The following is a 13,256-nucleotide window of genomic DNA, read 5'->3' on the forward strand; positions in this document are numbered from 1 at the left end:
GCAAAGGGGAAAAACAACACGAGCTTCTCTCTGACGTCACAAGTGGGCGCCATCCGGAGGGAGGTGGTGGGAGGTGGAGATAGACGTCAGGTGACCCGCGTGAGGTGTCTTTTACCATAGAGAGCAGGGAAGAAATGAGGCTAGAGTGCCTCACAGTCCGGTTCAAAGCGAGATGCCGGAATAACGGAGGAATTTCTGCCTCGAAAGGAACAAAATCTTGTGTTGCGTCGGAAGACCTTTCTCCCCTGCATTGTTCTTGTTCCTTCCGTGTTTTGGGCGTGCAGAAAGGGAGCCTTAGAATCACAGTCGTGGAAGGGACCTTAGAGGTCCTCTAGTCCACTCCCACCTGAGCATATTACTTAACATATACCTTGAACATAGCCACTGTTTGTTGCAAAACATAAATTCAAGCATAAACTCCAGATCTTAAGGTCAAATCTTATGTTATGAGCTACGTAGTTCTTAAGAAAAAGACGAGATCAGCCATATAATTCAAGGTTTTTTTTATTGATTTGCTTCAGATATTAACTATTATTTGTTTAGCCATGGTTTATAAATTGCCATAATTGGCTAATTTTGCAATGTGCCAAATCACCATAAGGCATAGTTTACAAACCACAATGGCAAGGCTAACACAACATCAGTAACATAGTACTCATATAGGACCTGGTTGTTTTCATTAAAATGCAAAGGTACTAAAAACAAAGCTGCTTTATTAAAATTGACAGTGAACTATTAGCTTTTTGCATAATAGCCACCTTAATATTATTCAGGGATCATTATCAGTGCAAATAACTTCAATTCCTTCTATCCACATTTGTTTGCTACATGAAGTCTATTTTGTTCTCGGAAATGGATTTTATGATGATTTAATATGTTTTCCCTTCCATTTTCTGTCCCAGTGGTCTGAAGGGTTGTGATCTTACACAAGTGTGTGAATGGCTGTATTATCCACTGTTCAGTGGTCTCAGTGATTCAAAAAGCTAGGGGGGAATTATAGGTTAAGATAAGTGCATACAGACAATACAGATGTTCAAACTTCAGTTTTTGCCTTGCAATGCAGTAGCATTTTGCAGCATGAATGGTGACTCAGCTGAGTGATCTGTAAAATGAGGACCCTTTGCTGTGGAATTTTCTAATACAATACAACCAGATGTCTTTTGCTGAACGTGACAGCCATTGTTGTTAGGCCAGGATTGGATAGGTGGCACTAGAAGTCACCCCACAGTTGTTTTCCTTCATGGACATGAGGATGTAGCCATCATTGCCCCAATATGTAGACCAAGAGTTCTTAATGAGCCAGTAAGGTTCTCCCTGGAGGTCTCCGTAGCCTACAGCTAGGACAGCATGATCTAACTCCATGGTTGCGTTTCCTAGAAGAATAAGTGTGATAATTAACTTATCATCTTCTTTGACAACTCATATATATACATATGAAGAAACGACAGGTTTAAAGGTATTTCTGATTTTTTCCCCAGAGAGGTAGATTCTCACTTTCTCTATGGCTGTCCCTAACTCAATAGTCAAACCTGCCTTCAATTATCTTGGTCCTTTCAGAAAAAGACTGGTTTGGTTAGAATGTAGAGATTGAGTTTGAGCAAATTTCATATTTGAATGAAATACAAGAGATTAACCATACATTCTGAATTAATATGTCCCAGTGGGGTAAGGGATACTGAAATATTGTCTTTGGGAGAGGAAGGAAGCATAGTGATTACTCATTACCAGCTCTTCTTATACAGCACTAAGCATCCAATCCACAGAAGAGAGGTCTACCAGACTAGAGAGGACCGAGGTCAGTGGTGGGTTCTGGATCCCGGTGCAACAGGGCCCAGCGTCCACCACATGAGGCATGTGTACTTATTGCCTGTGATGCTCCGCAACGCCTCTGCAACGCTCCAGCTGCTCGCATTGCACAGGCGCCATATGCTACATGCGCGTAAGCCCTGAAGAGCTCAAATACTGGTAAGGACCACGGGCAGCCAGGGGGGGGGGCTCTGGAGCAGCGTACAGGAATGGTACCCAGGGCGTACCGTTTGTACCCCACAATTGACGGAGGTGCAGTCTGGGAAGAGAGGCTGGGGAAAGGCCACACATCTTAAAGTTGCCAAGGCTGAGAAACACTGTCCTAGAGCAAGGGTCTCCAACCTTGGCAACTTTAAGCCTGGAGGACTTCAACTCCCAGCAACGCTGGCTGGGGAATTCTGGGAGTGGAAGTTCACCAGGCTTAAAGGTGCCAAGGTTGAAGACCTAGAAGTTCTAGAGGATCTAGCATAGCTGGTGTGGAACATTCGCTTCACTGTGCCCTTTAGTAAATTGTATAGCTGGCCACACCTAGCTGACACTCCTTTTGTCTACTGGCAACTCTCTATGAGAGCCCTTTTCTAAACAGAAGACAGCTCTTCTCCAGGACAACCATTCTTCTCACAGCATGCTGATGAGATAACTCTCAAAATCCCCAAGGTGCCCACCAGCGCAAAAGACAATGAGCATCCCTATCATTAAGAAAGCAGAGGAAACTCAATGGTTCAGTGCGTTGTTCCAAACAGATTTGCTACATCCAGATCCCCGCTTGGGAAAAAGACTACGAACCAAGAAGCGAAAGAAAACTCACCACAGCTGGGCTCATAATAGATGCCATTGGAGTAGAAGGCAAAGGACTTGTGGGAGGCGTCGATGTTCACTGCGATGGGGCCATGCTTGTACAGAGCGGCTTTGAGGTCAGTGCTGTTTTGGGAGGTAATAGCTATGAAGCCGGTGATTGGTGCCATCAGCTCCGATTGGTTGTAGTGGCAGTAGCCATTCTGTGGGGGCAGAAGAGACAAAGTACCCCCGTTCACTTCACAGAAGGTACAATCATCTCAGCCCCTAACATGCAGCTTGGTTATCAGCCTAGGAGGCTACCGGTGCCAGGGTTCCAAGTAATAAATCTATTGCAAGCCAAAACTTTGAGGCAGGTGGGATTCCCAAAGAATAGCTGTATTGGAAACAGCATATTGGCACATATCTGGTGAAAACCAACTCTCAAGGGCTCCTTAGGTTTCATCTAATTAAAAGTAAAATTTTCCCCTCAACCCCAAATGATCAGTCACATGGTCCAATCATGGCAGCCTCCTCAGGTCTGTCTGGTAACATCACTCCTCCTCCCTCCGGGCAGGTGTGAGAATGTCCTTGGTTCCCAAGAGAAAGCATTTTATTTTGGCTACACAACCCCAGCTATCTCTAATCCCCCCCCTCCCTATCACTCGCTCCAGTGTGGCAGTACTGAAGCCTCAAGATGGCTTCAGCCATATCCGCTTCAGGGTTGACAACCAGATCAGCTTGCGCAGGACCTTCCACACGTATGCAGAGCATTAAAAACGGGACGTGATTGTCAGGGTGGAAATTCAGCTCTGTTCCCCTCCTGGGGTAATTGTATTTAATGAGGGATGAACCGTGGTCTTTCCTTGAAGTATACTTCATAATTAAGAAAAATAAACCCGAGATATATTCTAAGAAACACATTTTAGTGTAAAGAAAATGAAAAACAAAACTTACTAGCTAATGATTACATTTTGGCAGAGTTCCTGCCTACCTTCTTGGCAGGCGAACAAAGAAGCAATAAAGTGGAAAAGAATGTGGACATGCATAATAAGCTTAGTGATAAGAGTCAGATCAGTCTACCGTATATCTTAGAGTTTGAGCACAGCTGTGTAATATGTGTAATAAACTTAGTGATAAGAGTCAGATCAGTCTACCGTATATCTTAGAGTTTGAGCACAGCTGTGTAATATGTGTAATAAACTTAGTGATAAGAGTCAGATCAGTCTACCGTATGTCTTAGAGTTTGAGCACAGCTGGCAAACAAAAAAAACCCGCAGTGACAGTGATGATGTCCAGCCAGGTGGGCGGAGCCTCCCGCCATCGCTACTACTCATTTGCCCGAACCGGATAGAACCGGCTGAATTGCATCACTAACCTGACCCATGTATGGCCCGTAAGCCTCAGCGGTGGCAATCCCTCCGTGCTTCATAATCCATTCAAAGGCCTGTGGTTCCTGGCCCCCGTCACAGGCACGGTTCCCAAACCCCCAAGAGCAATCAATCAAGATTTGCTGAGATAGTGGGGTAAGCACTCCTGTCTGCATGGAGAGAACAAAAGAGAAACCCTCTCTGGTTAGAAACCAACTACAGGCGGTCTTCAACTTACAACAGTTCATTTAGTGACCGTTCAAAGTTACAACGGCATTTAAAAAAGCGTTTCATGACCGATTTTCACACTTACGCTTTGCAGCATCCCCATGGTCAGGTGATCAAAATCCAGATGCTTGGCAACTGACTCATATTTATGATTGTTGGTGTGACACTAGGTCATGTGGTCTCTCTTGCGACCTTCCGACAAGCAAAGTCAATGGGGATGCCTGATTCACTTAACAACCGTTGGCCATACCCGCCTGTCCCCCTCAAGGTCAATCACAGCCAGTGGTGGGTTGCAGGCGGTACGCCTCGGTACGGGTGTACCAGATCCTGCCTGCAGCACCGGTACTGTTCCGGTACGCTGCTCCGGAGGGCCCACCTGCCTGCCCGCGCTCCTTACCTGTGCTTTAAGCTTTGGCACTTTCGCGCATGCACATGGCGTGTACAGCGCCTGCGCGATGCTCCGCCGAGCAGCTGCAGCATCGCGGAGGCTTGCGGAAGCATTATTTGATGCCATAACGCATGCGTGCGTGTGCATGTGGGTGACTCCGGGGCCGTTCCAACTGTACCGGTTGGAACGGAATCCGGAACCCACCACTGATCACAGCCCTGATGTGGCCCTCAATGAAATTGAGTTTACACCCCTGCACTGGACCAAATTGTGGTCACTGTCAACAATTGGTCATTGGTAGTCTCACCTTGAGAAAGAGGGCCCCTTCCAGAGCTCCTGTTGTGGCAAAACTCCAGCAGGATCCACACACAGCCTGGTCTTTAACAGGTGTCACGGCGCCTTTATTGGGAAGGATTGTCAAAATAACCATTAAGGATTCCAGCATTCCAAGTAAGGCAGCATGCAAAAGGCATTCAATTAGATGAAAATTCTCTGGGCTAAAACTTAAACCAAAGAGTGGATTTTAATGGGTCGAAACCCAAAAGGAGGACTTAGATGGAACCAATGTGGTCTGTGGAAGATCCGAATTCTATTCCTCTGATAGACACAGGACTTTAGTTTCACAGGGGGAAATCTGATGTCACAAATCCTCTTTTGCCCCAGCCTGCAGTTTCTTGTTCAACATTTTTATACTGAGTTTTTATTTTTATACTGAGTAAAATGAAACAAGATACAAAATAGGAAAGTAAATAGGAAAAGGGTGGGGAGGAAGAGAGGGAAGAGAAGTGTGGGAGGATAAGAAAAGAAAAACAAAAGAAACACCAACTTCCAACGCTCTCTGTTGCAGTAGAATAAGGCATTGACATCAAATCACGACGTTTTGCTTTTTCATAATAATATGAACAAGTCATTTCTACAAAGATCTATCAATCTAATCGGTAAAACCCAAGACCTAAATTTCATTCGTTTCCACTTCAAGAACAAAGTTCAGAAGTGGCCTCCACCAACCTGCAGTTTCTGATACACTTTTTTTCGGACAACCAAAGGAGTCCTCAAGGATAGAAAGTGTCAGTTGCTTTCTGTGGAGTTGCTGTGTGGAGCTGAGCAAAAGACACTTTAGAACTGAGGAGAAATTTCCTGACAGTGAGAACAATTAATCAGTGGAACAGCTTTCCTCCAGAAGTTGTGAATGCCCCAACACTGGAAGTCTTTAAGAAGATGTTGGATAGCTATTTGTCTGAAACGGTATAGGGTTTCCTGCCTAGGCAGGGGGTTGGACTAGAAGACCTCCAAGGTCCCTTCCAACTCTACTATTGTATTGTATTGTAAAGGTAAAGGTTCCCCTCGCACATATGTGCTAGTCGTTCCCGATTCTAGGGGCCGCTGCTCATCTCTCTTTCAAAGCCGAAGAGCCAGCGCTGTCCGAAGACGTCTCTGTGGTCATGTGGCCGGCATGACTAAATGCCGAAGGCACATAGAACCCTGTTATCTTCCCACCAAGGTAGTCCCTATTTTTCTACTTGCATTTTTTACGTGCTTTCAAACTGCTAGGTTGGCAGAAGCTGGGACAAGTAACGGGAGCTCACTTCATTATGCGGCACCAGGGATTTGAACCGCCAAACTGACGACCTTTCTGATCAAGAAGCTCAGCGTCTTAGCCACTGAGCCACTGCATCCTTCAAAAGACACTTAGGCATCACAATTACCGTAAAGCCTCCAGTCTAAGCTCTCCGGCAAGGTGAGACCGCTGTAGCTGTCGGATGGGAACGGCCACCCTTTCCTGGGTTCCTCGGTCTGTAGCCTCCCCCTCATCACGGCCATCTCTTCCGGTGTTCGATCTGCCAAGTGGTTTACAGCCAGTTTGAAGGAGAGATTGGCTCGGTTCTTGGAGTGGATGTACCTAGAAGGACGTGGAGAATGAGAAGATGATGCCTTCTTACTTGAAGAAGAAGAAAGGGTGGACGGTTGTATGGACTGGATATATTTAATCTCATTAGTGTTCTTACTTCTGCCAAAAATCCTGCAGAATCTATTTAATTGCGGTTGGAGAGGGTTGTAAACAGATAGTTATATGGCGGTTCTCCTGTTTTATTCCGAGGCAAATAAAACTGAAGCGAAACTGGCTTGTATAGCTGGCATAATATGCGTTTACTCTGCCCTACGCAGAGTACAGAGATTGCCTTCCACGGTTGTCTTCCAAGCTTTCTCTTAATACAGGGGTCCTCACACTTTTTAAACAGGGGGCCAATTCACGGTCCCTCAGACTGTTGGGGCTCTCGACAGGCTGGGTGGGTGTGGCTGGGTGGACATGTGACTGGGTGGGAGTGACCAATTTAGCAGTCTATTAAACAATTACAGATTAAACTTTAATTTGTTATGCTCCTGGGGGTGGAAATCAGGTTAGGGAAGGGATGTGGCTATCTTGAGGGGGTGGGGGGAGTGTGAGGGACTTCTGTTTGTGTGTTTGTATGTGTGTGACTCTCTCTAGGTGGGGCAATGTGGGCAGGGCTGCCTTGTGGTCCCACGTGGGCCACATCAATGGCTTCAGTGGGCCACATCCAGCCCGCGGGCCGTAGTTTGAGGACCACTGTTTTAATACGTTTTAAGGAGAAACTCTTGAGTTTCATTGAATTGATGCTAGGAGATGTTCCACTGGGAGCATCCATTCTGACTCTGAGTAGAAAACAGAAGCATTCAATTGGCACCAGTAAATAGAATAGTAACTAAATATTTATATGTGAATTAATTGCTGGAACCCAAGAGCCAAATGCCAGAGGTTGCACCCCCATCGATCCTGTTTGCCAGATAAAGGAGCTGACATGCTACATTTCTTTTTTCCTGCATGAGATGAAGAAATATAAGAGAGCAGGCGGCCATATCAATCTTCCAAATAAATAAATTTACTGGTTTCGTCCTTCACAGTTAACTGTATTGTGGTTTGCTTATTTGGAGCTTAGCATGTAATTAATCAACGTGTTATTTACTTGACATGTAATTGTTGAATAAGCCACAGAAAAGCCCTCAAACTATTAAGTTTGATCTTGACCAATAAGAGGTCGATCCAGCCTCCTTTATTGTAGAACCTGCTTGGTGATCAAGTAGCCGAATCTGGGGAATGGTAGAAGTCTAGCTAAGTTTTCCTGCTCTGCATCTGAGCTCTGGTGGCGCAATGGTTAGAAGGCAGTACTGCAGGCTAATTCTGCTGACTGCTGGCTGCCTGCAATTTGGCAAATTGAATCTCACCAGCTCAAGCTTGACTCAGCCTTCCATCCTTCCAAGATCGGTAAAATGAGGACCCAGATTTTTGGGAGAAATATGCTGACTCTGTAAGCTATTTAGAGAAGGCTGTAAATCAATGTAAAGCGGTATATAAATCTAAGTGCTATTGCTATCTCTGCCGGTTCCTTTACCTCATATTGTGGATGAAGTTGTGTCGCCTGTGCTCTATCTCTTTTTTGTTCTTGTAGGTCTTTTGGAACTTTTTCTTGTAGTGATGAAACAGATGCTCATGGTGTTGTCTGACTTCTCCAGTTCTCCCAACGAATTCCTGCATTGGGTTGGCCAAGATCCTGTGTTCTGGTCCTAAGCTTGGCCAGTATTCACACGTGATGCCTATGAGAAGGGAATCAGAAAATCAACCAAGAAAAAACATGTCTTCCGGAGTTGTGTGCTATGTGCCAAGTGGACCAATATTAACCATATCGATATTGTTTCAAGATATTATACTTAGTAGAATCTTGTGATTTCATTTTGACATCGCCATAATCTGGTCATTGAGAAGGTGACCTTGAGAAGGAAGTGGGAAGACCTGGACCATGAATCACAGGCATTTAGGAAAGACTTCAAAATATTTGGCTTGGAGGGGTGGGCTTCAAAAATTTAACAAGGGGTTTTCTGCCTGGTTGCTGAGTGGGTGTAAAGGTAAAGGTTCCCCTCGCACATATGTGCTAGTCATTCTCAACTCTAGAGGGTGGTACTCATCTCCGTTTCAAAGCTGAAGAGCCAGCACTGTCCGAAGATGTCTCCATGGTGATGTGGCCGGCATGACTAAACGCCAAAGGCACACAGAACGCTGTTCCCTTCCCACCAAAGGTGGTCCCTATTTTTTCTACTTGCATTTTTTACATGCTGTCAAACTGCTAGGTTGGCAGAAGCTGGGGCAAATAACGGGAGCTCGCTTTGTTACGCGGCGCTAGGGATTCAAACCGTTGAACTGCCGACCTTTCTGATCAACAAGCTCAGCGTCTTAGCCACTGAGCTTATCTTAATTTGGTGCTTTCCATATGTTTGGGGCTTCAGCTTCCAGAGTTTCCATTCACCTGGAGACAGCTGGGTCAGGGAAATTGACTCGACTGGAGGAAGTTGACCAATGCAATGGACCAGGAAGAGGAGTCCAGATACTGACAATATTCCAGAAAAGGTTTTTGTCCATACTTACCAGGAGGGAGATTAAAGATGCTGGGTGAGAAACTGTGAGAGTAGCTGGTATAATCTATTTCATACTTGTCATAGTGGGAGCCCAGGAGAGTGTTGTAGCCTTTCATTTCATAATGGACTGGCAAAGGCCCATCGGAACCATCTGTCACCCACAGCTTGTAGGTGTTCTTCTTCTTACCCCAATGGGAGACACTCTCTAAGACTCTGCAATACTGTCCATTGTAATGCTCGTGCTGTACATGCTAGTGAGCAAGAGGGGAGAATAGAGGGAAGGTTTGCCAGTACATTAATGAAAGGGCCAGTTAAAAGATACCGTATTTTTCGAAGTATAAGACGCACCGGAGTATAAGACGCAGCAAGGTTTTGAAGAGGAAAAAAATTTTTTTTAAGGGTTTTGCACTCTGCAAACCTACAAAAGGTGAATGTTTTTTTTAAAAGGGGGCATGAATAGCCCTTAGGAGGCTTGTAGAGTGCTTCTGGGGGGTGCCCCCCACCAAAACAAGCAAAGAACAGCCCCGTTTTGTTGTCAAAAAAAGGGCATGGATGGCCTTTAGGAAGCTTATAGAGTGCTGCTGGGGGTTGGGGTGGGGGAAAAAAACGGTCCATTTTTCGCTCATTTCTGCCCTCCCCAGCCTCCAGGAGCACTCTGAAAGCCTCCCAAAGGCTATGCACGACCATTTTGGTGAAGGGGCGGAGGTTCGGGAGGCAACAAATGCTGTATTCAGTGTATAAGATGCACCCAGATTTTCAGCCTCTTTATTGAGGGAAAAAGCTCCGTCTTATATTCTGAAAAATACGGTAATATAGTTTGCTGTTCAGCACAAGCATTTAATCTCTACACCGAGGGTGTCAAACTCAAGGTCCAGGGGCCGGATCTGGCCCGTGGGGTGCTTAGATTTGGCCTGCGGGGCCACCCTGGAAACAGCAAAGGACTGGCCTCTGTCAGCAAAAATAGAGCTTGGGGCATGTGCCTGGGCTTGCTTTTTACTGGCAGGGGGCTGCAGGAGGCCATTGCGGCTGAAAATGGGGCCTGTGTGTGTGTGTGTGTGTGTGTGTGTGTGCAGTCCCCCCAAGCTCTGCTTTCACTGGCAGAGGGCTAGCGAAACAAACTAAAAAAACAAAAATAAATGGAGAAATATTTCCCCTTTTGCATTTGAGCATTCAAGAAGGGGCAGGAAAGGAGAGAGGGAAAGGGAAAGAGGAAAGAGAAAGAAAAAGAAGGAAAGAGAGCAAGGAAGGAAAAATAAGGAAAGAGGGGAAGGAAGGAGAAATGAGAAGGAAGAGGGAAGGAAAGAGAAGGAAGGGAAAAAAGAAGGAAGGAAGGAGATTATAATGAGAGTGAGGGAGGATCTGAGGGTAGTCCTGCCTTAGCACTTGGCCACCACAGGTGCCCCCTGACATGAGTGACCTTGAGCTTGCCATACCCACCCCGGCCACCCAAAGTCAAACACAACCCTGATGCGTCCCTCAATGAAATTGAGTTTGACACCCCTGCTCTACACAATATGCGTGGCTTTGTACTGCAAACCTTTCGGTGCAACTATGGATAACTATACATGGTTACAATTGACTTCAATATTCCAAACTCAGCAGGTATAGACATTGGAGCCTTAATTCATGATTTAAAAAAAAATCTTTTAAGAAGTTGCCCCCATTTAAATGAGATGTACATACCTCAGCCAGGTTTATTAGAAATGTCATGATAAGGAGACACATTCACTCGTCTCTCCCATTTGGGGAAGCGGCTCATTTTAGATATCCCTGTTTTCACAGTTGATTGACAAACTACGATGGGGGGTGGGTGGGGGTGGGGGAACCTATGCAGATGGACACAGAGAATGGTGGGACATAAAAGCAAACGAAGAGGTCTAGGTATGATTTTTGGTGCATGCCTTAATTATAGTGAACATAATTCAGGTTTGATGTGACACACAAAGAACTCAGAGAGATGAGAAGATGCCCCCCCCAAAAAAAGCCTCACCTGGAAGTCTGTTAAGTTAGGAAACACGCTTTGAGGTGTAACGGGATTCTCAGACGTCCCATTGATCTGAAAACATTGCTTAAAATTGACCTCCATTTCAGTAGTTTCTGGGGTTACTTTGAAGCTGGCTCCAAAAGGTTTTATGTAGCTTAACTGGTAAGTGATAACTTGGCCTGGAGAAAAGGGGAAAACAGAATTAGACCAAATATTTCATTGCCCCTGACAGTATGGACAACCATTTAAATACAAGCCAGCCATGTGCAGCAGCTGCCAAAAAAGCCAACACCACTTTATAGTGCCTTGGTAAGGCCACACTTGGAACACTGCATTCAGTTTTGGTCACCACAATGTAAAAAAGATGTTGAGACTCTAGAAAGAGTGCAGAGAAGAGCAACAAAGAGGATTAGGGGACTGGAGGCTAAAACATATGATGAACAGGAACTGGGTATGTCTAGTTTGATGAAAAGAAGGACTAAGGGAGACATGATAGCAGTGTTCCAATATCTCAGGGGTTGCCACAAAGAAGAGGGAGTCAAGCTATTCTCTAAAGCACCTGAGGGTAGGACAAGAAGCAATGGGTGGAAACTAATCAAGGAGAGAAGTAACTTAGAACTAAGGAGAAATTTCCTGATAGAACAATCAATCAGTGGAACATCTTGCCTCCAGAAGTTGTGAATGCTCCAACACTGGAAGTTTTTAAGATGATGTTGGATAACTATTTGTCTGAAGTGGTGTAGGGTTTCCTGCCTAAGCAGGGGGTTGGACTAGAAGACCTCTGAGGTCCTTTCCAAGTCTGTTATTTTATTTTATTTTATTTTATTCTATTCCTATTCCTATTCCTATTCCTATTCCTATTCCCATTCCCATTCCCTATTCTATTCTATTCTATTCTATTCTATTCTATTCTATTCTACTCTACTCTACTCTACTCTACTCTACTCCATTCTACCCTACCCTACCCTACCCTACCCTACCCTACTCTACCCTATCCCTTTCTTATTTCATTAGGATAATTGTGGCTGGCTCTGGTGCCCTCTAGGTGTGCTGGGACCACAACTCCCGACATTTCCAGAAGACTCTTGGCTGTCAGAGTGCGTTAGTGTAGGCAGTGCATTCAAATGATCTCTATAAAAGAACGCATGTGGCATGCATGTGAGGAGAACAGATGGGGAAGAAAAATAGGTCAGTGGCGGACTACATGCTTTGGAGAAAGGCTCGGGGCCAGAGCCTGGGAGCTAACTTACACCACAGAATTCCAGTACAAATTTAAAAAGTAATGGCGTATGTATCTCTAATTACCTTCTTTCCTTGGAGATAAGATGGAATATAAAATAAAAGTAATGATGATGACGATGATGGGAGAAACATTTATCTGAAAGGCAGCCCAGAAAGCAAAGCAGATAATATGAGTCTTTACCAGCTCTGTTCAATTTAGAACAGCTGTGAAATTGTGCAATTGAAACTCAACACATCTAGGCAGTTCCAAGATACAGAATATGAAATAAGTTGGAAGGGACCTTCGAGGTCTTCTAGTCCAACCCCCTGCTCAAGCAGGAGACCCTATACCAGTCTGCACAAATGGCTGTCCAATCCCTTCTTAAAATCCACCAATAATGGATCCCTCCCACAACTTCTGGAGGTAAGCCGTTCCACTGATAAATTTCACTGTCAGGAAATTTCTCCTTTGTTCTAGATTTTGACCTCTTTTTAATGATCTTGCACCCGTTACTTCTGGTCCTGCCCTCAACTGCTTTGGAGAATAGGTTAACCTCTTCTTCTCTTGACAACCCCTCAAAGATTGGAAGACTGCTATCATGTCATTCCAACATTTCTCTCCAGAGGTGGGTTGTTCCCAGTTCGGCCCGGATCAGGTGAACGGCTTCTGCACATGCGCAGAAATGTTGTGCGTGCGCACGAGTGCGCACAAGTGAACCAATAGTAAAAAAAATTGGAAACCCACCATTGCTTCTCTCTGTTAGACTATACATATTTAGTGCCTGCAAGAAATGCAGTTTGTATGTTTGGGCATGCAGTCTTACTTTATATCAATCCTTTCTCCTTGAAGCACTATCTACATTCATGGTGAAAATGCCATAAAAGGTTTTCACTGGGGTGGTCCCAGCCCCATGGTATCAAACATGGATTACCGTCATAATACTGAATCCGACTTTTCCCTCCAGTCTTGTTGAACCAGGCTTCAAATGGCTCTTCTATTTCAGCATAAGGCAGTTTAAGTATCCCTGGGAAAAAAAGAGGCAAACTCACAAAACAA

General features: G+C 45.0%; 1 protein-coding gene across 3 annotated transcripts in view; it reads right to left on the reverse strand.

The window, feature by feature from the left end:
- Positions 1-503: 503 nt before the first annotated feature.
- LOC309396643 (digestive cysteine proteinase 2-like) overlaps positions 504-13,256 on the reverse strand; it is a 415,994-nt gene continuing 403,241 nt past the window's right edge. For all 3 annotated transcript variants that reach the window (XM_081961945.1, XM_081961944.1, XM_081961943.1), the window contains exons 3-11: positions 13,132-13,224; positions 10,985-11,157; positions 9,005-9,245; positions 7,977-8,178; positions 6,273-6,466; positions 4,874-4,965; positions 3,959-4,120; positions 2,615-2,804; positions 504-1,373 (exon numbers count right to left, since the gene is read on the reverse strand). In XM_081961945.1, coding sequence (XP_081818071.1) covers positions 1,186-1,373; positions 2,615-2,804; positions 3,959-4,120; positions 4,874-4,965; positions 6,273-6,466; positions 7,977-8,178; positions 9,005-9,245; positions 10,985-11,157; positions 13,132-13,224 — 1,535 coding nt within the window. In that variant the 3' untranslated portion in view covers positions 504-1,185. The remainder of the gene's footprint in view (positions 1,374-2,614; positions 2,805-3,958; positions 4,121-4,873; positions 4,966-6,272; positions 6,467-7,976; positions 8,179-9,004; positions 9,246-10,984; positions 11,158-13,131; positions 13,225-13,256) is intronic.

Source organism: Natrix helvetica (genome assembly GCF_964273705.1).
Source record: "Natrix helvetica genome assembly, chromosome: 9".
Lineage (NCBI taxonomy): Eukaryota > Metazoa > Chordata > Lepidosauria > Squamata > Natricidae > Natrix > Natrix helvetica.